Here is a 26,127-nt window from a genome sequence, read left to right on the forward strand (position 1 = left end):
GATCCAGCGTACCCTGGGCCAGAGCTGCAAGAGTCCCTCCTGCTTCTCCCTCGATTGAAACCCTCTCACTGCTCCGTAAATGAACTCGCGGTGCTGCAGCGAACAGAAATCGCCTGACAGCAGTAACTTCAGTGGGGCTCTGCCGCTCCGGCTGTTTGCAAATTTAGATTTTATGAAGCCTGTTCACTTCAGTGAACGACCTCTTGACCCTGCTGTCCATCTATCACACAGAGCAATGTGTTTGCCAACAGGAATATGCAGTTGGACAGTAAATGATTTAATAAGCTTCTCTTCCTACACAGAGTTTATTGATTTTCTCTTTTAGTAAGAGCAAAAGACTATTGTCAGAGTAGGTGTTCTGCAGCTCTTGCATCCTTTCCTCGTGTATCCTTTGTTTTATTTCCCTCTGTATGATTTCCATCATCCCTTATTGCCACAGATATGCTTCCTGTCATCTCTGTGCCCTGAAGCATCTCATTTTCTTTCCACTTGTACCTTGATTAATGTCTTCATAAGTTTTGCCTTCCTCTACTTTACTGTGGAGTGGTTGCCCTCGAAGGCTCTTTTCGGTGAAAACCACTGGGGTTTGGGTTTGGATTTTTTTGTAATTGTCATTAATTTCCACTTCTCTGTTTCTCTTTGGCAAATCCACATATTTTGTCCTGATCTCTCTATTGATTTCTTTATTGTACAAGTTAGCAAGTTTTTGTTTAATTGTTGTTAAATCAGCTGATTTAAATGTTCATCTCAATCAGCCAGAATGCTATGCTTTTAATTGCCTGCAAATGTGGACTTTGGGTCTAATTTGCCCCTCACTCCTGATTGTTTAATTGGGACAATTATAGAAAAGTCAATGGATTTTACCACAGCCAAACTGGTAGAGGCTCACGACAAAAACTGCAATCAAGCCTTTTGATTTTCCATCAGATAACTCATTCTCCATCCTTTTGAAAACATGTGACTGACTCATTAGTTTTACCTGTTGTTACCCCACTCTACCTCCTTTTAAAAAAAAAAAAAAAAAAGAAAAATCAGGAAATATTTCTGTGCTTAACCACACATTAGTGAGTGATATTGCTCAAGGAAGAGCTTTTTCCTGTGTAACCCTTGCATCCCAGGAGCAGCTACAGCAGCTGCTTTCCCTGGAAAGTCATGGGAAGAAAATATGTGAGGGGTCCTGGAGGAATGAGTGTGGGCTGGGAGGAGAGCAAGATCTTAAATTTCTTGCTACATTATCATGAGACCAGGCAATTGCCTGCTGAGCATCCATGGGTGATCTGCAACTTGTCAGTGGAGATTACTGTTTGGAAACCATTCACGAGCTGGAGGAAAGTTACTCTCCCCAGGGGCTGAATCCTCAAGGGTCCCAGACATGCAGCCTGGGATAACGCAAGGCACTGCAAATTCAACCAGAGTCCACACATCTTTCTTCTCCAAGGGCTGCTCCATCATTGCTAGCACTGTTCAGGTTTTCGCTCTTCTATAATAAGTGTATGGAGATTTTGATAATTTCTTTAAAGATTGAGTAAAGGACTCTCCATCCTGAAAAAGTCTAGAAGCACCATGATAGGGTGTTAGCATTCCTTGCTTATTTCCAGCCTAGCTCTCCTCTTGCTAAAGAGATGCATTTTGTCAAAGATAAATTTATGAAAGCTTCAAACATCATTCCATGACGCAGTCACCTTCCTGCTGCAAAGCCAAGTGTGGGAGTTAATTTTTGCCAGCATCTTGCCATGAGACTGACAACTTAAAGGAATAAAAAATAGCTACAGTCAGCTTCAAAGAAGGTGGGGATTATTGTTTTGCTGCAGGTGACATCATACCCACCTTATTTTGAGCCTTTTAGCCCTGTTGAGTTCAATCCTGCCATAGATTGAAAATATTATAATTGTATTGGAAACCATGTGCTAGATGCAAAGGCACAGCCGCAGCGCAGTGTGGCTAGTCCGGGTTGCAGGACTGACTCACAGACAGAGTGTGCACAGCTGATCTCACAAACTAAGTGAGGGTGAGGCTGTCTAATAGGCATTTGAAGGATGTTGCTGCTCCACTGGGGAAAAAATAATTCTTTATCTCTGTGGAAGGTGGGGAGATGGAGAGAGAGGGGGGAGGATACATACTTCAGTTAAGAAAAAGTATTGAATTTCAGATAGAAAACTCACTCAGAATGAGCAGACAGGTTGTTCTTCCAAATAATCCCCCCCAAGGAAAGCATCGCCCACTGGAGCCGTGTCAGCCTGGCTCAGCGCCCCGAGCCACCTGCCTTGCTGGGGATAGGGGCGAGCTGGCATGGTCCCCCCTGCAATGCCCCGCCATCCCCTCTGCTCATTAGGAAGAGTTCCAGTGAGGTCGGATAAGCAAGGGGTTTGTTGTGCTGCAAGGCATTTTGGAAACACAGCCAGCCAGGCTTTTAGGAGTAAATCCCGGCAGTGGTTCCTGGCATGACTGTCCTGCTGAAGGGGAGAGAGAGAAAACAGGGGCCTCTTCTCCCTGCACAGACCCCCAGCTGGCATGCACACCCCTGCGCACCTCCAGATGGCTCCTACAGGATCCCAGAGTTTGAAGCTGGAAGAGACAGCTAGATTTTATCACAGCTCTTAAATTCTCACTGAGTTGTGCCCATACTGAGATGGACTGAAACATAGCACATGTACCAGAAAATTGTCTCTCTCAGAAAGCATCGTGACATCTTCATCAAGCACTGCAGACTTCCTTCTCTTCCCTTCCCTTCCCTTCCCTTCCCTTCCCTTCCCTTCCCTTCCCTTCCCTTCCCCAGCAGCTTGTTTCCAACCCTCACTATTAACAATGTTTTGCCTAATTTCCTCTTCAGATCTATCTGGTTTCAGCTTTCAATGATTCAGCCTTTTCCACCAGATTAAAGAGCACTTTTCTCCCTGTGAAGATAGTTATTCACTGTAATCAAGACCTTTCAATCTTCTTTTTGGTAAGCTAGACAAATAGCACTTTTTAAATCTCTCTTTCCCCATTAGGTGGCTTCTCTAGTCCTTGGCCCGCTTTTGCAGTTCTTCTCTGCATCTTTCCCATTTTTTCAGCATCCTCAGTGATACATGGATACTAAGACTGCAGACAGCACACACGTCAGCCTCGGCTCCTGCCTCCGTCTCAGCCTCCCCTGTTTAGCCAATCCAAGGTCTCACTAGCCTTCTCAGCTATTAGAGAACTTGAGGTTTCATCTTCTTGTTTGGCCTCTAAAGCCTTTAGAGGAAAAATAGCACTTAACTAGAGCAGCCATTATTTCTTCTTCTGTGGAGTTTAACTCTCTATTTGGCTGTACTTAAAAATAGTGGATCCAGCTGACCAAGCAATAGGTCTCGTATGGCTGCCTTCTCTTCATTATTTAAACATAACATCGATTCTTGTGCCAGCTACAGATTTTATCAGCCATGATCTAATGTAGCATCTGCACTGCTGATGAACAGTTTTAGGTCTAGGAACAATCCCTATACGAGGAACACCCCTGTTTAATGGTGGTGGCTCATTATCAAAGGGTATTCAGACAAAGCAGTTCTTCATCTTTGTTTCCTATGTGCTTTATTAAACCTACACAGTGCTAATGTTATACCCTGCAATATCAAGTCAAACACTTTAGAAAGTCTTTTATATTGCATAAGTCCACATTTTTTATAAGCTAACTCGAAATCTGAGGCAGTAGCAAAACGTTTGTCTGCACCATGGGCTTCACTGTCACTGTGTTAGTTCAGCAGCTGGAGGCAATCACCAGCCATAATAGCAGAGAGCACTGCCTGTGCTTATTTACCCTGGCGCCCTACCTACCTCGTTAGCAGTGCAATTAAAGAGCCAGTTCAAGAGAGAAAACTCCTCCACATCAATTCACTGAGAAAGTTATGATGGTATTGGAAAGAAACAAAGGTAATTTGCTAATAAGCATTTTTCTGGGCAAACACAGGCATTTACTCAATGATGATTCCCTTACCCACACGGAGGTAGGACCTACCTGTAGGAGATTTTTATTTAGGCATGGAAGGGAGACTCGGCGATCTCCAGGGAACGTTCCCTCCTACCTGAAATCCCAGACAGAAGCCTACAAATCTGAAGATGCACATGGCCAAAGAAGGCAGCCTTGGGTAGGAATTAGTACTGCAGCCAGGGACCAAAGCTTCGTCCCCTCCTGGCCCTGCAGAGGTCTCCAGGGGAGCTGTGAGATCTCCCAGCAAACTTTTCATCGTGATAGCCACATGAGAAGATTTAATACAATAACTGCCTTCCTGGAATACAAGGGTAGGAAACAGCAGGCGGCCGTAGAAATGTTCTTGAGTAGAAGCAGCTCTCCACTGGCCAGGAAAAGCCGAGCATTTCCTCTGCGTTTTGTGCAGAGCTCAGCAAACCTGCATTTCAAATGCATCCTAGCCTTTATGTTTTCTATCATCTAGCATAGATGGTCCTTCTGTGCTGTGTTGGCTTTCCTGGATCCCAAGCTTAGGAACCCATCTTTCCCCTCACGCTGCAAACTGCCTACCTATTACATCCTATTTTGTGAATGCTGGAGGGGGGTTAGATCCATGAAAGGTGGGTGCTACGGCACCATGGCATGACACTATGACCACTTTGTGAATCTCATTCATAGGGCACGAACAGCCCCAGAGCACTCTGCGCCAGCACAACAATGGTGGGATAGGTCTACACTGACACTTAGTTGTCAAGGCCTTTATGACTGACTTGCACAATCAAACTTCAGACAAACTCCATTCAAATACCACTTATTTAATATTTGAGTACTACTGTGGCAGCCACAAGAAAACTGATGAATTTTATCTCCTCTCAGAGTCAGAAACTCCTTAGGCAGCGATACAGGTTCTCAAAAACTGCTGAAATGCTGTGCTGAAACTTTAAAGAAATAAATGCAACCCGAGGCAGAAAGAAGTCACAGAAGATTCCAGCTCAAATTATTAACACTGGGGGTATTTATTAGCAACTGCAAACAGGAGCGTGCAAAACGCTCGGCAAACAGCACAGCAGGCAGCACGGCACTCGGTACAGCTGCCTCCCTGCTGCAGCAGGGCAGTGGCTGCAATGGGGCTGTGCTGGGCGTTCTCCTCCAGCCCCCCGCTGCTGCCGGTGCTTCTTGGCTGCCAGCCGTCGCCTTCTGATGATAAAGCAAATTTTAGGATTCCCTTTGTTTAAAGCAGTTGTTAAGGTGGTAGCACTAACTTGCTTTCTGCAAAGAATTAGGTGAAGTGTAGACCTAAGGCATTCCCACTGAGCTGGATGCAAGTTTTCTTTGGGTTCCTCTGAAATCTCTCTCCTCTTTCACTGCAGAATTTCAGGCTAATAGTTCTTTCTTTTTCACCATTTCCTGCTGGAATAAGGACTTTTCTCACTTCACATGTGTCAGCGACGCAGCTGCTGGGGGGCTGCGGGGAAGAAAGTGGTGCAAGAGGCTGGCAGTGGTTTTAGCCTTTTCAAAAGGACTTTTGGGGGGGACCCAGTTTGAACTGACTTCCAGAAAGAGAATGTCCAACAAAATCAATTCCTGTGCTAAGAATTTTAATGCACCCGGTGTCATTAGCTGCTTTTGAGAAACCTGGTCCCAGCATTCAGCAGAAGAAAAGGACGAGGCACCGCTCTTCGATCCTGCATGAGCATCCCCAGCCCCGGGGTGACCCCCTGGCCTGTGTGTCTGTGTTGAAGGACAATCCCGTTGCCCCACAGCCGGGGTTCCTCCCCGGGCTGCTGTGGCTGTGGCTGTGCCGTGCTGACTGGTTACCTGCCCAGCTGTGCTGGGGTGACCTTTATCACCCTGCGCTGTGGAAGCTGTTCCACTTTTTATAAATATCTCACAATTCACTGCATGGGGGAACTGAAACTAGGGCTTCTTCCCTCTGATGTGAGGAGCAGGAGCAGCTGCCTTGAATTAGACCCTTTGGTCTGCAGCCACTGGCTGTTACCAAGAGTGATATTTTCCTTCCCCCTTCTGCACGCAGGTGGTACTTGGGTTATAGCTTCTCTGAATGCTTTATGTTGCAATTTTGCCTTTGAAATACGCTCCTTTTAGAAGTCACCCTAAATTCTGATTATGTCTCTGTTTCTCCTGAGGAGATGAGGGAACGCACTGCCTGTGTACAAATTACAGAGTTAGCTACCCAGATGCCATACGTAAGCCGAGTGGGATGAATAGTGGGAAGAGGAGCACGGTAGCAGTTCACAGCCATTGCTGTATATTTTACTCCTCGTACTGTTAGTATATGAAATTGCTGCTTGCAGAGAGAGCAGGAATGCCCCTGAAAAAAACGCGGACACAAGGATGCCAGGACAGAGCAGAAGTAGTTGTGACAAACCAGCTGGCTGTCAGCTCGTTAGACTCAGCACTCCCTCCCATCCATGCCAGCCTGCAATTTCAGGGGAGCTGGAGCTGCTCATCCCAGGGTTGAATTTGGGTCATTGCTTATCTTTGAACATTTTTAATGATTGCCTACCACATTTGCTAATGACAAGTACTGAACATGGGGGAATTTACAGGCATGATGTTGCTCCAAGTGGAGAAGGAGCTTGGCTGTGACCAAAGAGAGGTGGTCCACGTGCTTTCTGGGTCCCCTGGCCCCGTGCAGTGAGGCCAGTGCTAAGCAGTGCTCACAGTTCCCAGCTCCTGCTGAAGAAAGCAGAAGGAAGCTGGTGGCCCTCCAAAACACAACGTGCTGGAAGGATGTTCAAAGAACCTGCGCTCGGATGGCGCAGGGAAGATACTCATCCTGTGCAGAGGTTCCCTCCATTGACCGTGCCATCCAGAGGAGAAGGACCACAACAGTAATGTCAGCTGGAAGATATCTGTTCTCATGGGGTGGAAACTCTCTTGAAGTTAATTACAATGGCCCTAGTATTACAGTTACACATGGCATTTATCCAGTATTCATCTAAATTAGTTTATTCTGGTCCTGCATAACTGTGATTCCTGATTTATGCTAGTTTGAGATCCAAATCTGACCTCTTATCTAGTGTGCTGCATACTGATGGTTAGAAAACTTAATTTGTCCTAGAATAGCCTGGTTTTGCGAGAGGACATTGCACTGAGAGCCTTTCCTTGTATAATAATTTTGCTTTAGAAACTGATTACTCATGATTTCTATCAGATCTGAATTGCAGATATCTGGGGGAGTGTAGCACTGGGATATTTTAGATTGAAATCACTTTGCTATCTGTTCTACTGCAGCTCTCTTCTAAAGTAGACTTTATGTTATAAATTACTTTATAGATTTGTAAAGCATGAGATAGAAACATTATATACCCTGTAAGTGCTTTAAAATTAATTTGTTCTTGAACATGTACATGTATGAATGAATTTGACATAAGCCTTTCAATTTTATGCTTCACTACAGAAAGTGTACAAAGTACAAACTGTAAATCAACCACCATACTTGCTGAAATGACTACTCAGCTATGAAAAGAGCCTGCCCAATATTTAAAGAAGATTTAGATACAGAAATAATGATGCATACAAGAGAGCTGACATACAGCCTTGGGACTTTCTAACCTAAACCGGTGAGATTAGCGAAGTAGCATCAATGTGCAGATCCTTCAGGTTGGGGCTGGGTCGCAGAGTGGTAAGGAGATTGCAGGGAGGCAGTTGAATTCGTCATATTGTCTTTCTTGACCACCATGTGGGTGGAGCTGAAGGATTCACCATCAGCCCTCTTGCGTGTGCAGGTAGAACTCATAGGCATGGGCTGTCACGGGAAGTGGGGGTTTCAATGTGCGTGATTGATGTTCAGAGGTGGTGAGCAGCACTTAGCAGCAACATTTTTAGTTCTTTTACTAACTAAAAAATGCAATTTGGGGTCATAACAATTCTTTATGAATTTGGGTCAAATTCAGCAATAGTTTTATCTGATAAATAGTTTGGACCTTGGTGGTAACTTCCCTCTCCCTTCTCAGGTGTACTGATGATGGGGCAGGACATGTGGCTCCAGCCCTCCCTTCCCTGGGAGAGAGGAGCTGCTACTGCCCTCCTTCAGGGCAGCCACTGCTCATCCATCACACTTCCAGGAATTTTCAGGGAATGTGTCTGACGGCTCTTCTTTCAATATGGTTTAATTTGGTGCAAATGGCTTCAATGGCCATTGCCACCAAGCTAAAACCCGATGGTGCTCTGCCTCAACCAAAGGCTGTACCAGGCTGCAGAGTCACTCAAACACATGCTCTTCCCCGCTCAATTGCTAAGCATTTGTACAGTTGCCATGAAAAGTAAAATAGCCACACCAGGAGAGCTGGAGAATATCTTATTTCATGTGATCCCTGCCTGGAGCTAGGAAACATCTCTAGTAAAAGAAGGGCTTCGACTCAAATCCCTGCATGTAGCAGAGTGTGGTTTTGACCTCAGTGAACATCTTTTCCTTTAAGCACGAGGTCAGGGAAGAGTAGCCACCATACTTGACCCTTCTGCTTTGTGATGCCAGGCTTTTTTCACTCTATGTTTATATGATGTCCCTCACATTGCGTATTTTGCTGATCTGAAATTAAAGTTTTCAGGATTGCATTTCAGAAGGTTGATAGAAATCTTTTTTTTTTTTCTGGTTCTGCTGCTGAGCCAAAAAAAATCAATGACTATTACAGCTGCCATGGTAAGAACCCTCCACTCACATTGCCATGAGTGGTGCTGGGAGTCTAGGGAAACTGAAAACAAAAGCAGCAACTTAAAAGGGAAAGAAACTAAAAGGGACCTCACCCAACTGCCATAGAGATAAATATTGAAATTCCTGTTGACTGTAGTGATTCAGCAAAGAGATCTTTGTCCTTAATACCACAGGTGAGTTTACTATATAGGTATAAGACATACACCTCAGAAGCAAAACCAAAGCTTTTGATGGGGGAAATAACTTCAGGAACAGATATTTTAAAAATCATGCATTGACGATAATAACACAAAGGTATGAAAACTGAAGGTGTGATTAAAGAGACTAAGTCCGAACTTTGTTGCTTCTCTGAGAAAACAATGGAAATAAGCTTCAGTCAGGAAAAGATATAGGAAGTAAAGTTTTTCTTTTCAATAGGGTGTTAAATGCTGTGTTCTTATAATAACAGGCACAATATGGTGGTTTTATTCCGTAGTTTAAAAGATGTTTAATAGCTTAAGTAATGGAGGTTCCAGCACCCCTCTGTTGCACAACTTAGATATCATCCCTAACGTGTTTTGCACATGAAAGAGCTACTTAAATTAAAGTATTATTATTACTAATACCCAACTCCTACTAAAAAAACAACAATGCTTTTTATGCAGGCAATTATTATTGCTACTAGTTATCCTATATACAACTAATATTACCACTAGTATTAATAGCTGCCTGCATATAAAATGTTGAGGTTTAAGGTGTTTCTTTTTACCAAAGTCACTAGGGAAACCTTTTCTCTAAATGTTTTTATTAAAAAATATGGCAGAACTACTAAGATGTGGCATACTTCTCAGCTCAGCCTTGCTGCTAGGGTGCTGTGGGATCTGGGCAGGTGCTCAGAGCCTCATGCTCCAGGTCCTGCTTTCCTGACAGCGGTGCACTGCCTGCTCTGATGCAGAAACCAAGTCCGTGCTCTCCCTGCTTCTCTTGCCCCTCTCTTTCCCAGCTAGCGTGGGAGAAGGAGAAAAAATGCCTTCTCCTCCTCTCTGCAGGCTCCAGCAATGAAGGTGGAGCTGGCTCTAGAGTGCAGGTCTCCATCCAGCAAAGCTTTTAAGCGTGCAATTAATCCATCCCTATTTAGAAAAGTGCAGACACAGCTACATTTTGCCAAGCGAGACCTGGGAGCATATGCCAATTAAGGCACTTTGGTAAGTGCTTTGGTGAGCAAGGATGGGCAGCTGGTATGGGACTACAGAAGGGCAACAGGGAACAGGAGAGAGGGAGGGCAGCTCCAGTGGCATCAGGGCAGCAGGAGCGAGGAGGGCTGAGAGTCAGACCACGACTCAGAAAACCCCGCTTCTGCTTCAGTGCCTTTGTTGGCTCCAGTGTCGCCTTTTCCAAGTCACTTCACTGGGCCATTAGAGCTAATAACAGCGACCTCCTTGACAATATCTTTCTGAGATTTACACACAAAGAGCACATTGTGAAAGCCAAGTGTTAATGATGACATCTTTGGTGAAATTACCTGGCTTCGGTGGTAATTTCCACTATCTCTCCAAAAGTTGCTTGAAGTCCTTGATTCTGACCTTGGGGATGCAGCTGGGATCTCACAGGTGCCTTCCACTGCTTCACACATTTGCAGTCAGGATCTGCCCCATCAGCTCGGGGACATGGAAGGAGACATGAGTCAGGGCGAAATGCTCAGCTCATGGGCTCAGACTAACCCTCCAAACACCACGGGCAGATTTAAGGGCAGCCAAGAGAAAGTAAAGCACAGCCTCTCCGCCAGTGGCGGGCTGTGCATGTCACATGCATGTGGTCCAACATCAACGCCCGCAGGGAAAATGGTGGCTTTCAGGCAAGTTACTTTTCAGAATTTAAACAACTGAGTGGGTGGGAAGGAGGGTGAGATTTACATTGCTGGGAGAAAAAATTAACACGATAAATAAAAGACCGGATCAGCTGAAGAGCATGGCCTCTTTCAAAAGGCACTTGGCACTGCCCAGGGCCAAACCCCAACTCAGCAGAAGAGAGCACACATGAATCCAGATGTTCACGTTGCCCCAAATTACACACTCAGAGTACTCCCCGATACCCAGGCAGCCTGTCGCCACGACTGCTACTTACCCTTGCTATGTGGGCTGTTAATTCACGGTTACATTTGAAGTGCCTGATGGAAGTGTCTCTGATGATCTCAATTTGGATGCCCTTCTTCTACAAAATGCTTCACAGGAAAGTGTCATTTTAGGAGATATACATATCCAAAACGCGCTAAAGACTATATTGTTCAAGAATAATGTATGAACTGCTGTCATCTAAAATAAGCAGCTAGTGCAGTTTGATGTACAGCAGAAACTTTCTGGATGTTACAAAAATAGCCTCTTGTATTAATCTGACAGGTCTAGCCCCCACAGAGGTGTACAAAGCCTTAGCGCTGGCAAATGCCTTCTGATGATGCCTTGCTGAGTCACTACATCACCAGCTCCTGACAGAAAGCCTTCATCTAAATATATACTATATGCTTCACTAATTGCCGTGATGTGTAAAATAGGACATGTGAGGATGATAGAGGTTACAGGGGCTGGACTGTGATGTTTAATTATAAGCTACAAAATCTCAGCATCATAAAGATTGTTTCCATTAGTGATCTGACAAGGCTTCTTACATTTTAGTGCAAGATGTCTATGGCTTTAACTCAGCTAGCGCTTGCCTTTTCCCTCAAGAATAGGAGAATTTCATTTTAAGAAAGAAATTAAACAAATACTTTTTATACTAAATATGCTTAACCTAAAGCTTTCTCCCTATTATTTCATAAATGCCTTGAGATTATGGAGGCTCAGCTAGCTTAGTAAAGATGAATTGCATGTGATCCTGGGAATACAGCCATTGCATTAGTTATTCTTCCTTTCCGTTGCATTAGGCTTTTTGTAAATAATCTGCATGTTCAATCAATGGAGACTAATTAAGAAGACACGGCATGCTTTATTGGTGTATTAAAACCTGTTCATTGCCATAGGCAAGATGTCATCCATATTTCTAGATGAAAATTACTACTTGCAATATACATCGTGGAGAATTTTACAGTAACCATTAAAAAAGCTAAAAGAATATTTTGTCACTGGGTAGAAAGAGCGACATGCAGATTTACAACTATGTAAGCAAATGCATAATTCACAGATGTATATGATATTTTGGAAGAAAGGGATTATAATGAACTTGGTTACTTCTTCCTATAGCCCTAAATTCAAGGATCCCAAATGACAGAAGATTCCCATTAAACTAGCTCCAGAGCAAGGCTGCTTTACACATCTAAATATAACCTGTCAAGTGTTAACATCAGTTATTCCACTGTAAATATGGACTTTCTTCAATAACTTTAATAGATTTTTTTTCCTAAATTCACAGTGGTAACAAAACAGTGACCCCTGCCCCAAACAGCTGATTTATATGCCAAATAATATGGTGGAGTAAATGCCATTTAGGGCCAGATCTATCAACTTTGCTCGTACAAACAATCGCATTGATTTAAACAGGATCAATCAAGTCAGCAGGATTCATTCAGGCAACGTCTACATTAGCAGTAGGAGCAGCACTGCAGGCTGAAACGGCTTGTGCTGGGGGTCTGATGTCCGTGCCAGCAGCACGGTGGAGAGAGGACATTATTCCAGCCAAGCTCCCGCTTGGCCCCTGTTGTGGTTTAACCCAGCAGGCAGCTAAACACCACACAGCTGTTCGCTCATTCCCCACCAGTGGCATGGGGGAGAGAATCAGAAAAAAGGTAAAAGTCACGGGTTGAGATAAAGACAGTTTAATTGGGCAGAAAAGGAAGGGAAAGTAATAATAATGATAAGAGAACATACAAAACAAGTGATGCACAGTGCAATTGCTCACCACCCGCTGACCAATGCCCAGCCAGTTCCCAAGCAGCGGGCAGCCATCCCCTGGCCAACTCCCCCCAGTTGTATTGTTCAGCATGACGCCATACGGTACGGAACATCCCTTGGGTCAGCTGGGGTCAGCTGTCCCAGCTGTGTCCCCTCCCAGCTTCTCGTGCACCCCCAGCCTCCTCGCTGGCAGGGCAGTATGAGAAGCTGAAAAGTCCTTGACTTAGTGTAAGCAACAACGAAAACCTCAGTGTGTTACCAACATTCTTCTCATACGAAATCCAAAACAGGGCACTATACCAGCTACTAGGAAGAAAATTAACTCTATCCCAGCCGCAATCAGGACAGCCCCACAGTTGCCCATCGTCAGCTGGCACAAGAATAGTAAATGGGAAGTTCACCTCAGAAATTTGATCAGAAACTTGTTCTCCTGATCCCAACTGAAACATGGATGTGAGCATATCCCCAGATGGCCTCAGCCCTGCCAGTATCTCATGCGCATTGTCATGATTTACCCAAGAAAACAGGTTGGGGATCGGTCTTCCCAGTCTACCACCAAGTGTTGGGTCATTCCCACGACCGGACTTGTTCAGGAGACAGCCACCAGCTAGATACACTTAACCTGCTTAGAAACCCATATTGTATGTGTATTTTAGGGTACAGACTGATACAGAAAGTAAGACTCAGTGAAAGGTACATCCCTTGATGAAAGATCCCAAGGAGGAACTCAAGGAAGGACAAGAGTTTTACTGCTGACCAAAGGAAAACATTGTTTATTAACCAGTTAAGGGCCAGAAATGATTCCTGCTATGGCAACATGATACATGCATACAGAGGGGAAGCAGTCCTTGACCTAACTAAGAGGGTGGCAGGAGAGTCTCCTGTGGCGAGGAGATGTTGCCTGGGATAATAAACCTGTGCAGATCCCCCAGGAGACTTGAGCAGTGAGATTGGCTCTACTTATGTATGGTTTACGCTAACTGGGTGATAACTAAGCCTTCATCTCCATGGGGATGGTAAGCCTAAGCCAAAGCCCATGGGACAGGCAATAAGCGCCCAAGCTCCCCGGGGTCTTCTCCACTGCATCCCAGGGGTGGGACTGCACGTCCCACGTCCCTCAGCAGCTGCACGGCCAGCATGTCGGGGAGGCAGAACAGGCAGGGACATCCTCGGGTGATCCTGGGGAAAGATCACATGTCTGGGGAAAGGCAGAGCTTGGGGAGTGTGGGAGCCTTTGTCAGCGACTGAACAGGGTCTTGGTTTCCCTAGGATATTTTCCAAGTGTATCCAATTGGTGTAACGCTGCTGAATTGTAACGACTGCTGCCTAATCTGCACGAAACAGCATCAGTTCCACTTAACTGGGATGTGCCGGAGGGAGGCAGGGAGCCAAGCGCAATTACATTGCTACAAATTCCTGATCGTTGGCTCTCACTACGCAGAAGGATCAAAATCAAATAGGGGAAAAAAGTAAAATTATGTCAATAACACTTGTTTAATAAGCTATTTTACCTCATTTTTTCCCAGCACTGTAAATGAGACAGCTGCTTTGCTTTGTATCTCAGTATTCAACCAATGTGCATATCCTTCAGCAGCTTTGTCTGTCCCATGTTTCATTGCTGAAATAATGGTAGGAGACAAGCCAATGGAGGCACTCTGGTACCAGTGTACAAACAGTCACAACTTCCAAGAAAGACAGAAATCCAGCAAATTCTTTTTTAAAAAAAAAAAAAATATATATATATACACACACACACACATATACACAGACATATAAGTTTCGGGGTTTTTTTTCCTTACTGCCTACTGTCAATCTTTAGAAAAGTTAATATATTGACTATTTTCACCAGGGACATGCCAATCATTTACTCAATGCATTTAGATATTTCCAGCTATTGTGTCTAATTTCTCTGCTGCATTTTACAGTTCTTCTGCATTAGACCCAGCTAGAAAATACAATTCTGATGTTATTTTATCTATTTGTGATTTATATGTCAAATCTACTTTCAAGTTCTTAAAATCTTTTCAAAACAGTTTTCAAGTGATAGTGGAACCATTTGTCTACGTTCTTAGTTAAGAAATTATTGCTTTAAGATAGAGTCTCAAATTCTATCTATTTTAGCATCTCCTTTGAGACTCCTGTCTAATAGCAAAAGTTTAGACCAATTGATTACTCTGCCACTCTCTCAGGAGAGACTCTTGTTTCTTCCATGCTTGTTACAGATTTTTAGCTGTTCAGCAGTATAATACATAGATGTGCAAGTACACAATGTTTCTTGATACAAATCCTTCAGCTTGTAGGTGACTTTTAGTATCTGTCCTCATCAGACACGAAAGGTTTATATACTTATACAAAGTACTGTAAATTCAGAATAAATTATAGGAGTAGGTGACTGAAGATACAGTCCTTTGAGGTCCAAAGTATCTTTAAGATGCCCTCGGCTTTCTCAGGGCATCATGGGCACAAGATCTCACTGGAGCAGGCTTCTGTGGGTGCATAATTAAAAGCACAATGCATGGCTGCCCTTAAAACTAAGCCATTAGGAGAGTTTGTGCATATAAGGATTTGGTAGGCTGGGTCTTTCAAATGTTACCTATGATTTTGGAAGTATAATCAAAAATGATGAGCAATGTATCAAGAAGATCTAGATCTATTATTTTTATTTTATGTCTAATTTCTCATCTAGAAGAAAGACTTCTGTAGATCTACACATACAGAGATGATAACTGATGTAGTTTTATCTTTTATCTAATGCATTGTTCTGATTTGTGGTTGTTTGGTTTTTTTAATTTTGCATCTTTATTCAAATATTTCTGAAGTAGCCAGATTAACATAGTGTTTAAAATTGCCCACTGATCGAAAGATGTTACTGGGAGTTTTGATTCTGACGTGACAGCAAAATAACGCAGTAGGACACAGAAATTTTTCACTTTTTTATGTGTTTATTCATGTTCTGTCACTATTTCTCCTCTGTTAATCCTAGTTTTTTCATCTACTTCCTTAGTAACCCATTGAATCGCTCACCTGGCTTCCAGAAAGTTCCCTGTCTGGCTAAATTGAGACAGAAGCCTGAACCATTCACACTCTCCACACCACAGCCAATAATCAGATTGTTTACAAATTATACTACAATGTGCAAGATCTCATTTGATTATACTTTAACTATTCTGTTTTTCCCTTCCTACCTCACAGATGATGGAAATGCTTAAAACAAGTTAAGGTAGTGTGACACAGAACAATGTAAGTGTGAGCATGGCATCCAGGGGACAAGCTGTGAAATGTTTGCGCGCTTCTGCCAAAATACATTGCATGGCTTTCTGCTGTTGTCTTGTGTTTCTGATGTTAGGCAGCATGTTCAGCAACATGTAAGAGTTTCATTTTATATTTATATTCCCAGCATTGGTTTTGTATAGTCTTAATAATCTGCCTTTTTCAGTAGCTTGTGGCAGCTGCTAGTGGCAAATCTGCAAGCTGTGTTTGTTATTCTTAAGTAATGCTCAGAAGTACCTACAGGGATCAGGGCCCCGCTGGATATGGCTGTTTAGAAATCCACTGTAGAAACATTAAAGTGTGCAATTCAAATGGGTCAGAAACAGTATCAACAATTCTTCCGTGCTTGCCGGTGGAAAGCAGCAGCTCCCAGTTTGCCTTTCCTAGAAGTCAAGCCTGGTACTAGTGCAGCTGGCTGCTGCGTACAGCTCTGCTACCCACATCTGTGCCTTTGCAATGTGAATGCTTCGTGACGACTCTCCTGTTGTCAAACTCTTGCTTCGTGTGCCAGATGACACATTGGAATTAAAAATATTATGTTTTCACAGTATTCTGTTAAAAAAAAGACTACTATGGGCAAATATGATGTTCTCCTGTCTTTATATCCTTCTTTTAATCTTAGTATATGTAATGCTTATGAAGGTGAGACCAATCACAGCATCTTGAAACGTACGTACCCACACAGGTCTTCTGGTGCTGCCTGGTATTGAGAGGCAGAACTCATTTATTCCATGCCTGGGTTTCTGTTCACCTGGGATTGCCACTCATATTTTAAGTGCGCTGTGGTTTTTTTGTCATGAGGATGGTCGAATATTGACCAGGTTGCCCAGCAAGGTAGTATCATCTCCGACCTTGGAGATACTCAGAAGTTGACTGGACATGACCCTAAGCAACTTGCTCTGGTTGGACCTGCTTTGAGCAGGGAATTGGAATACATGACCTCCAGAAGTGCCTTCCTATTTACAGTTGTCAATGATTCTACAATTTCATGACTGTACGGGTGGGGAGTAGAGTGAAGCCACCAAAATAACTTTTGCTGTGCTGTAAGCTATCATTTGAAACCAGATCATCGGAGATCAGTGTGCTGGCCACTGTTCTACTTTTCTGGATAGTAAAATGGAGATTACCAAATGCTGGCTGTTACTCTCAGTATACTCAGCTCAGCCACTTGCAACTGAGCTACACGTGCAGGTATTTGTTGTATTTTCTTATCATGCAACAGAAATATCACTTCACTCCATTGCACCCAATATGTGTAATACGTGTGGAGTTACAGCAGGTGTTGTGTGAGAACAAGATGACTTATCAGAAACATATCTACTTTTGAATTATTGGAGCTATGCCAGCTGACAATGACAGCTGTCTACGTGATTTTTATAGTTCTTCTCAAGTTTCCCATGTAAGATCCCTAATTCTGTTCCTAAGACATTAATGATTAGACTGTCAGAGCTGAGAAAATCCACCTGGCGAGCAAGGTCACCTTCGCTGTTCTCAGTAACAAAGGAAAATGCCAGGCTAACGATGCTAAGGAAGTCCTAATTAATGTCAATGCCAAACTCAAAGCTAGGGAAAAACAGGGCCGGCAAAAGAGGTAAAATTGTTTTTTGAAACCATTGCAAAAGAAGTCTGGAAGCTGTGTTTTCAAATATGGTTAGTGCTGGGGATGGGTTGCAGAAAAGAAAGGGAGTCAATAATGTGTTTGTGATTTCCCTGCCTCCTTCTCCTTGGTGAGTTCCCGCCAGCAGTCAGAGCCTCTGAGATTGAACTGAGGCCTCAAGGCAGGAGCACCACAGATCTCTGTTCCTGCCTGCCAAAAAGTCACCGTGTTCCTTCTTCAGCTCAGCCCCTTCACTCCCAAAGAAATGTGACTCCTGAGGGAAGCCGGAGCCATGACACACACGCACAGTTGGGCCACCCCACAACCTCCCACCTCCTCACGATGGCAGGAGACCCACCTTCCCCCATCCTGCACAGCAAAACAAAACAATGACCGACATCTACCCACAGTTGTCGTGCATGGTAAATAGATGTCCCACAGACCATTTTTGATAGCAGCCAACTCACAGATCTGTCTCTAGCACCACTTAAAGATCCTGAATTTGCCTTTGAGTCTTGCTGCACTGTGACAAGAAATAGTCATCTCCCAAAGCACCCAATTAAGCATTTTTGCTCCCATTTTCTTCCCCTAAACTACTCTTAGTCCAAAGTTCAGATTCCCTGAATTGGGCTAATTCCCCTGGTTGCCGTCTCCCTCCTCTCAACTCTCTGACCCCCATTATAGGATTGCTGCAACCAGCCATATCTCAGACACCCGTATCTGGCAGAGGATTGCTGAGCCATGCAATGCTTCGTCCTATTCATTTGTATAATCTGGGTGTTTCATGCTGATCTCCTTACTCAGCCATCTCTGTTTTCTGTGTCAGCCCAGCACTGCTGGAAGAAGCCCAGTTTCCCCACTGATTTCCTTTGCATGGCAGGGATGTCTCCAACTCAGCTCTCTTATTTTACAAGTGTGAGGGAGCAGTCCATAAATGAAAGTGAGTATTTTGGGGTTTCAGTGCCCATATGTGGATAATAGCACCTGCAACCATGTTTTACATTCCAGAAAGAAATATTCAAATCAGATATGATGAATCCCAAAGCCTTTTCAGCAGTGGGGAGAGTAAAGCAGAGGAAACAAATCCCTAAGGGTACCGTGAGCTTCCAGTGTTGGAGAGCCTTAGGGACAAATTATTCAAACACATCAGAAGTGACACTGATGCAATTAGCCTACCTTGGGACAAGGAGTGGTCTGCATGACCTCCTGAAGTTCTCTCCTGCTGTGTTTTTGTATGATTCTGTTATTTTAAATTATGTTAACAGCCTCAGCCACAAAATTTAATCACTGTTCTAAATTGCACACACGTATAAGTGGCTGACATCAGGACACAAATTCACCGGTAAAAGCGGACAGACCTGAAGAATCACTGCAGACTGTTGAATGTCACCATCTCCCTCTTGCACACATACACACAAGGGTGTAAGTCCACTGCACACTGCTTCTGCCTGTTAGTGTAAGTACAGGCCGATATTACATACTCAGCCAGCAGCCCACAGAGCCAGCCATTGCGGCCCACTGGATCATGCTCTCATGTGTTCCTCTGCAAACCCTGTTGTCTTGGCTGGCGTCCTCTTTGAGCCTCAGAGCATCCATCCTTCACCAATTCCTGTGACACAGTTACCGTCTCCAGTTACGTCATTCTGAGCAAATGGCAGGAATAGTTTTTCTAATGACCTACAGCGCAGTTTTGTCCTTCACATTAAATCCTCAGAAAATTATTCACAGAGCCCAGCCAGTCCCACCACCCCCAGCCAGACTGCCATCGTCAATCCAAATAGTCTCCTACAAGTTCACTCAACCTTCAGCCACACACATCTCTGACCGTGTCAGATTAGGATACTGGTTTCCAACATCTCTCTCAGGTGGCTTATCACCGAAGGCTTTCAGTAACAGGAACACATGCCTTGGGATTTACCATGACACCTTCTGCGCTTCCCAGGCACGAACATAGCTGCTCACAGTGACGCTGGGTGGCTGCGAATCTGTCAACACTGCTACTGCATGCCTCTTCATCTGCCCAACAGCAGCGCTAAGCAAAAGCCAATGCTCTCTGAAATGCTCACTGTGCGGCTCACTTGCCTACTGTTTGGTTTCCTCTGTTCCCTGTGTTTAGATATTCTCTGCACCACAGAGCTTGGCATGCCCTCATGAGGGTATTTCTTGTTTCATGCCCTAATCCCTAGCAGACCTTTGCTGCTAGATACTTACGCTGGTCTCTGTCGTCTCCGCAATATCCCAACATTTCCACTTGACCCATCCTGTCATGCTTGCTCAAGCTGCTGTTGCAGTGCCACCTTTGGGGCTCTGGGATCCATCCGTAACAAAAAGGGTAACACACTGTGTCTTCCTCTGCTCCCACCTGCTGCTCTCAGCCACGTGCTGATCCCCTCCAGCAGTGCCAGCTTTGAGCTCAAAGTTGTCTTATTCAGGGAGCAAACAAGAGTACATGTGTTTATCACTGGAACAGTGCGTAGGCACAGCTCTCCTTTTCCTGATGCTCATATTGCTTGCAACCCAGAAGAACAGTGCTTTTTAACTTTACGCAAAAGCATACTCTTCTCATTCAATTTTGAAAGTATGGTTATGACTCAAGCAAGCAGTGCAGTCCCAGGCAGTGTCCATAGCCCATCCAGCATATTAGTATGGCTTCAAGAGATGTGAAAGAGCTTTATGCAAATGGGGACAGGAGAGAGACACTGGACCCAGCCCAGCAAAGCACATCGTTTCCTGGAAGTGCGTGAGGAGCCCTAACAAAGTCGGCAGGATGATCCATGGACTGAGAGGTATGCTCCCATCTAAGTGCTTTGCTGGCTGAGGGCCACAGACCAACTTGCCCCTGAAAGCCCATGGGACAGCTGGGAAAGTGAAATCTGCCCAGTGGAATACCAATGTCTCTCTTGCCCAAAGACTATCCAACTTCCCGACATGTGAAAATTGTAGGTCTTTATCAAAGACATTGAAAAGCTCAGCCGACCTCAAGCTTTCCTTCCCGCAGCAGGGCACAGTTATAATCCTTCATTAGGGCTGGCCAACCTTTCTGCATCATGAGTCCCCAAAATGCCAACGTTTTCCTAAGGACAACAGCCACCAGGCAGACATGAAGACCTGAAGCAGGACAAAGATCTTGGGCTTCATAAGCAAGAGCAGGGTCCCTCTCCCATGCTCACCATGGAAGACAGTTTGGCTGGGCTTGTGTCTGAACCCTGCGTGTTCTGGCCATGCTGGTGTCTGCAACCCCAAAGCCTGCTCTACCACTGGGACTCCTGTGTCAGGTGGATGCTGTCAGTCCCATGGGAACCACAGTGCTTGGGAACCAGGGCTGAACCACTCATCAAACATAGCCAAAGGATCAGAAGTTATCCGCTGGCGTAAGGGTTGCATTTGCTGTATATTGTTGGCTTCCTTTATAATGGCAGCAAGTGATATCCCTTCTCTGCATTCAGACTACCCAAAGAATTTCACAGGCAGAAACCTAGACAGACCAGTAGCATCTTACAACCTGGCAATGTATTAACCTGACAAGTTGTCATACATGAGTTGAACTAGAACTGGCTGATGCTGTTGCACGCACTGCTTTACCTGTCTTCCTGATGAACGACTATTTTGGATTTTCCAGTCGTTCAACACACTCATCTTTAAGAGCATTTTCTTATTTCATATTTCCCTTTCATAGTCTTATTGACAAGCATGCTAGCACCATGACCTCAAGTGCTCATCTTCTTAATCAGCATTTTTGGCAGAAAATGATCCTAGAGAGACAAAATGACTCTATTCTGATGCCTATGGAACCAGGTTATTTCTTGTTCCAGATTTCTGTTTCATATAAAAATGTGTGCTGGAAACCATACCTGCTGCTGTAGAGAACCACCTTCAACAGACTTGGAGTACTGTAAAGGGTAATTAATAGGTTATACCCATCTCTAACCTCTGTGATGCAATTACAAAATTTGCAAAATGCAAGAATCTTTCCCTGCTGGCAAATGTCATCTGTCATTAATTTTGGTCCTCACTGGAGAGGGAAGGGTGGTTAAAGGCAAGGAGAGCATGTGCCTCTGTAGCTCCCTTTGTCAACCAGCAAGAAAATGCAGCAGGTTTTTTTTCATTTTGGTATTGGCTCAGGACACACAGAGCACCACCATCTGGATGCCAAGGAACTGGAGAAAAAAAAGCAATTTCACTGAAAGGAAGACATACAGCTATCTTCAGCCTGTTATATATTAAGGGGAGGGTAGTCATTCTCCAGAATGCCTGAAGCCAGCTCTGAAGGCAGAGCTCATATATTCTCAGAGGTGCTTGAGCTCAGATCAACTTTGAGGGGGAGAAAATATTGCTTCTATCCAGTTCGTGCCAGAGGAGATCTCAAAAAGTGAATCAAAGGACACTAGGGACAAATCTTTGGTAAAAGCATATCAAAACTTTGTTTAATTTGTTTGCACTGCTGTTGTAAAGCAGGCTCACCAGAGACAATATGATCTACAAATGGAATATGTTACTAAATCAGGACACAACTTACTGGAAGGATAAGTAATGATTTCATCTAACTCATTACCTCTCCCTATCAATAGCATATCTCTGCGGGGAGCATGCTCACCTCTGGCTGAATATCATATAATCCCTGTAGGATGGGCTTTAGATGCCTGACTCAAGGACATGACAAACCCAACCACCCAAAAATCAGGGGGTCAGATGGTCCCTGGCTGAGATCAGATGAGCATAGATACATACAATCAATGGTACATGGAATATCCAGCACATAATCCCTTCAGTTTGTAAAATTTGCTTCTGCCCAGATATGTGGAAAAGGGACACTTGTTAAGACAGCAGAGAAAGGGGTTGTTTCTCCTGGATACAGGCATGTTCATGGGCATTGCGACCTCCAAGTCTGACACATCCCAGACACATACTTATGGGATCGGTGTGTGATACAGATTGGACCAAGTGAGCATGTGTTGCACAGTGGGTGGATCTGCACCTGCGCATCTCCAAACTACTAAACTTTGGGGGCAAATATGCAAAATCCTCAGATGCTGCCCAGGCAACGTTTCTGAACAGAGCAAGAGTATGTATACATGGGGGGCTGCACCAGGTTAGAAATCAGGATGTTGGATAGCTTTTCAGACAGCCTTGCCTTCTCCCTGCATCTCTCATCTCTGTTCTTCATACTGACAAAGTCTATTTTGTGCTCTTCTTCCCTTACCTGTTTTGATGCAGCTGTTGTCCATCCTCTTCCTAAATTCTCCTCCTTACCAATGTCAACTTCTGGAAACTTCCTTCATTCCCCCAGAGTCTCCATCTTTGTGGGTTTTTTTTTAAATTCCTCCCTCCCTCTTCTGTAGGCAGGTCTCCACTCTCCAGGACAGTAATGCCAGATGGTTTCATTTAGCTATACAGCTACAGCTAAAACTGACCCCCTTATCTTACCTCACATGCCTCCCCTGCTTGATTGTAGTTGGGAAACCTATTAGCTTCTACATCCACACAGCACACACCCTCAGTGTTATTTTCAACATTATCACCATGTTCCCTCTTCTCTCCAGACTGATGCTGTCATTTAATCCTGGTGACATTCCCTCAAGAGCAACCTACAAAAATATCTATTATTATTTGTTCCCATGGTAAGGCCCTGATAGCTTCATCCTCAGTCTCCACGACTTTCTCTGTTCTGGCCCTCTTGGTGCTCACCTTGTCTTCCCTCAAAATGTCACAACTAAAATTGATTCCTTGCTTCAATTCCTTAGCAAACCACACTAAATCCTTTTACTGCTTCACCTTCATCCTCTTCGTCAAGGTTGTGGTCCAACCTTTCAAAAGTTTCCATAAAACTATTCCTATAGCTTTTCCTGCTTATCTCCTCCTTTCCTCCAGACTACCCATTTTCCTTTCCTCTTCATGGTGCCTCCTTCTCCCATCTCAGGCCTCCTGCTGCACAAAACCTCTTCCTACAGTGCCACCAAAGAGACTTTCAAACCGTACCAATCTTCAAGTTTTCCATAGGTTTGAGCCATTTTCATGAAATCAGACTTGTCTGTGCTATTTTCAAGTCATCCTTTAGTCTCCCACCTACCCCTGCCTCTGGTGTTGAGGTATTGCCTTCAATGAGATGCATGAAATAACTGTCTTGCTCTATAGTCCCCTCCAGAGAAAAAGTATGTGCAGGGCAGCTGGAGGAGAAATCATTGCCATGCTCCTGCCCAAGTTAGCCCTGCTTGAATTTCCTTCAAAGTAAAACAGAGTCAGTTTTCATCTGCCATTTGTTTTTGTAGCAGGGGACCTACAGCACATCCTGAGTTGAAAACATCCTTTTTTAGGGGAAGACACAGCTGCTGCATGTTTCTTGCCTCCATTCTAAATTATTAGAAATGGAGAGTATTTTAAATGCCTGTAAAAGACCTGGCACTACATTAAAATTATATTAAGGTAAAGATCGTTCTGGAAAGTCAAAAGGAATTTATGAATGAGATTTGGATATGAAGTGTCTCAGGATGTCCATGTGCATAATTACTTTTTTTTTCCCCAGGGGAAAAAATAGAGGAAAGTGACAGTATGGCCACAAGATACTGTCTGAGTAGACTCTATTGAGCAGAATTTAGCATACTACCCACTATCCAGAGGACATTCATTCACCTCTACCTTGTATATGGTGCTTGAGCTGGATATGAAGCTTAAAAATATTTACTGTAACCCACGCAATTTCCCTGAGCAGCTTATTTCAGCTCTCTGACTTACAAAAAATTATTTGCCTGACAGCAGCTGCCTCTGAAGTAGTTTGTAATTAATACGTGCATTTTCAGATTCCTTAAAGACAACGTTCATAACAGATTAGAAAGATCAGAGATGCCACAAAGATTTCTAAATAACAAGAATTAGTTGTGATTAAATAGATCACTGTAGAGTGGTGAATAGACTTCTCAATTACATAGCAAAGTTGTTAAACAAAAAAGAGCACAGCTATTATACTGATGATTTAAGAAGGCATGCACAAGAGTAATTCCTTCAAGTCTGTGACCCAGAGTACTTGTAGGTGGCTGGTGATTTTGGGTGCCCTGCACTAAACTTAAAGGATTAAGTTTTTAGAGCCTGGATATTTGGGGTTTTTTTTAGAAAGATGAAGATGCTACAAAAATTACATCCAAAATTAGAGGGTTTGAAAGGCCTAATTCCTTTTTGCCAATGTCAGCCATAATGGACATTACATCCTGCAGCAAAGATTGTCAAGTCATTTGTAATAGGTTTTCAATAATGTTGCAAAATATGTGCAAGTCGTAACGTAACTGCATTGCTTGTACATATTATGTCTAATTAATTATAGCTTGTATAAAATATTATGATGCTCCATTCACACGCTTAGAATTTAATTAACTTGTAGTTTACATGCCCCTGATAGTAAATGTCTTTCCATGATCTTGGTCCGGAGACTTATAAGAGTGCACAGCTTTTCATCAGCTTTAAAGGCAACTCTGTCACTGACAGTGGTAAAGTTTACTGAGTCCTACAAAAACTGCCTCCTTCACATAACCTTTGATAAGCACATTGTATGAAAGGCAACAGACAGTATTTATAGACTACCTGCATAAACAAAAGCACAGGTTGCACTCAGAGTCCCTTGGAAAGCGTATGAAACAGGTAGTAACTTGCCAGTGCTGGCCTGGGGGATTCATATCAGTGCAGTATATAGCCAATGTCACTTCCCAGGTAGAAAATTTAACACAAAAAATCATCCAAGTTGGCTGAATACACTTCATCCTAGTGATGTGCAGGGTATGGCAGTCTGCTCTTACTACCTGTTGGGATAGGAGCTGCTTTTCTAATTAGAGCATCTTGAAGAGTTATTCCAGCTGCTTTTCAGGAACAGTAAACTCAGTCCATCAGTTAAATATGGTTTTAAACATTGCCTGATAGAAATATCTAGGAAAAAAATAGGAATATTTTGCTCAGGATAAAAAAACAGGGACCATATATTCCTTTGGCAGGATTTGCTAAACACTGTGCCATTACAGAATAATAGAGTCATGTTTCTTGCTAAGGATAGCAGCTGTCTGGAAGAACCCAATTAGGTAATTTGGCCATTTACTCAACTAGTCAGAAATTCTCATGTTCCTATTTTTCCTCACCATCAATGATACTACCAGAAGGTGCAGCAAACTGTTTCCATGACCTGCAGAAGTCTCCCTGTCTGCTTTAGCATGGGGCACACACAAGGTCACTGTAAGCCATGCTGTTGGGATTGAGAGACCAGCCTTTTTTTCCTTTTAAGTCTGACGGCACACACACGGCTTGAAAAATTAATGACTGACTGGGTGAACGGTGCCTGCTGGGGAGTTAGAAGCGAGGTCAATGCTGATTCACCCTCAGGAGAGGAAGGTGGTTTAGTGGCTGACACAGTGCCTTGGGCTGCAGGTTCAGGCCAGGCAGGCAGCAACATCCTGTGTGACCCGGACTTCGCTTGCCCGTGGTTCCCCCTTTGAGACTGTACGTGCTAAAAGGGTTCCCAAAACAGCTGGATACATTCGTGGAAGAAAGACCTGAAAGGTCCTTACACGCAACGATGCCTGTTGGGCTCCTGAAGTCCCCGCACTGCAAATTGTTGGAGGATGGTACAATATTCTGGGAGAACATCCCTATGGCTTTCCCTGTCCTTCTGCTCTGCCCTAGGTGTCTGCTGCTGGCCACTGCCAGGAAAAAAGGTACATACTGAGCAGACCTCTGCTCTGACCTTACACATAAAAGGGGAGAACTGTGTGTTCCCACCTGCCTGGGGAATGCCGGTTCCCTGGGGAGCATTGCTGTCCTG

General features: G+C 44.0%; 1 protein-coding gene across 3 annotated transcripts in view; it reads left to right on the forward strand.

Moving 5' to 3' along the window:
• The window catches only part of LHFPL3 (LHFPL tetraspan subfamily member 3), a 259,744-nt gene that overhangs the window by 206,704 nt on the left and 26,913 nt on the right, over nt 1-26,127 (forward strand). Inside the window, exon 3 of one of the 3 annotated variants that reach the window (XM_049814202.1) lies at nt 15,659-15,706. The exons of the other annotated variants lie outside the window; for them this stretch is intronic. Coding sequence (XP_049670159.1) covers nt 15,659-15,675 — 17 coding nt within the window. The 3' untranslated portion in view covers nt 15,676-15,706. The remainder of the gene's footprint in view (nt 1-15,658; nt 15,707-26,127) is intronic. 3 annotated transcript variants of the gene reach the window in all.

Source organism: Accipiter gentilis, chromosome 11, assembly GCF_929443795.1.
Source record: "Accipiter gentilis chromosome 11, bAccGen1.1, whole genome shotgun sequence".
NCBI classification, from domain to species: domain Eukaryota; kingdom Metazoa; phylum Chordata; class Aves; order Accipitriformes; family Accipitridae; genus Astur; species Astur gentilis.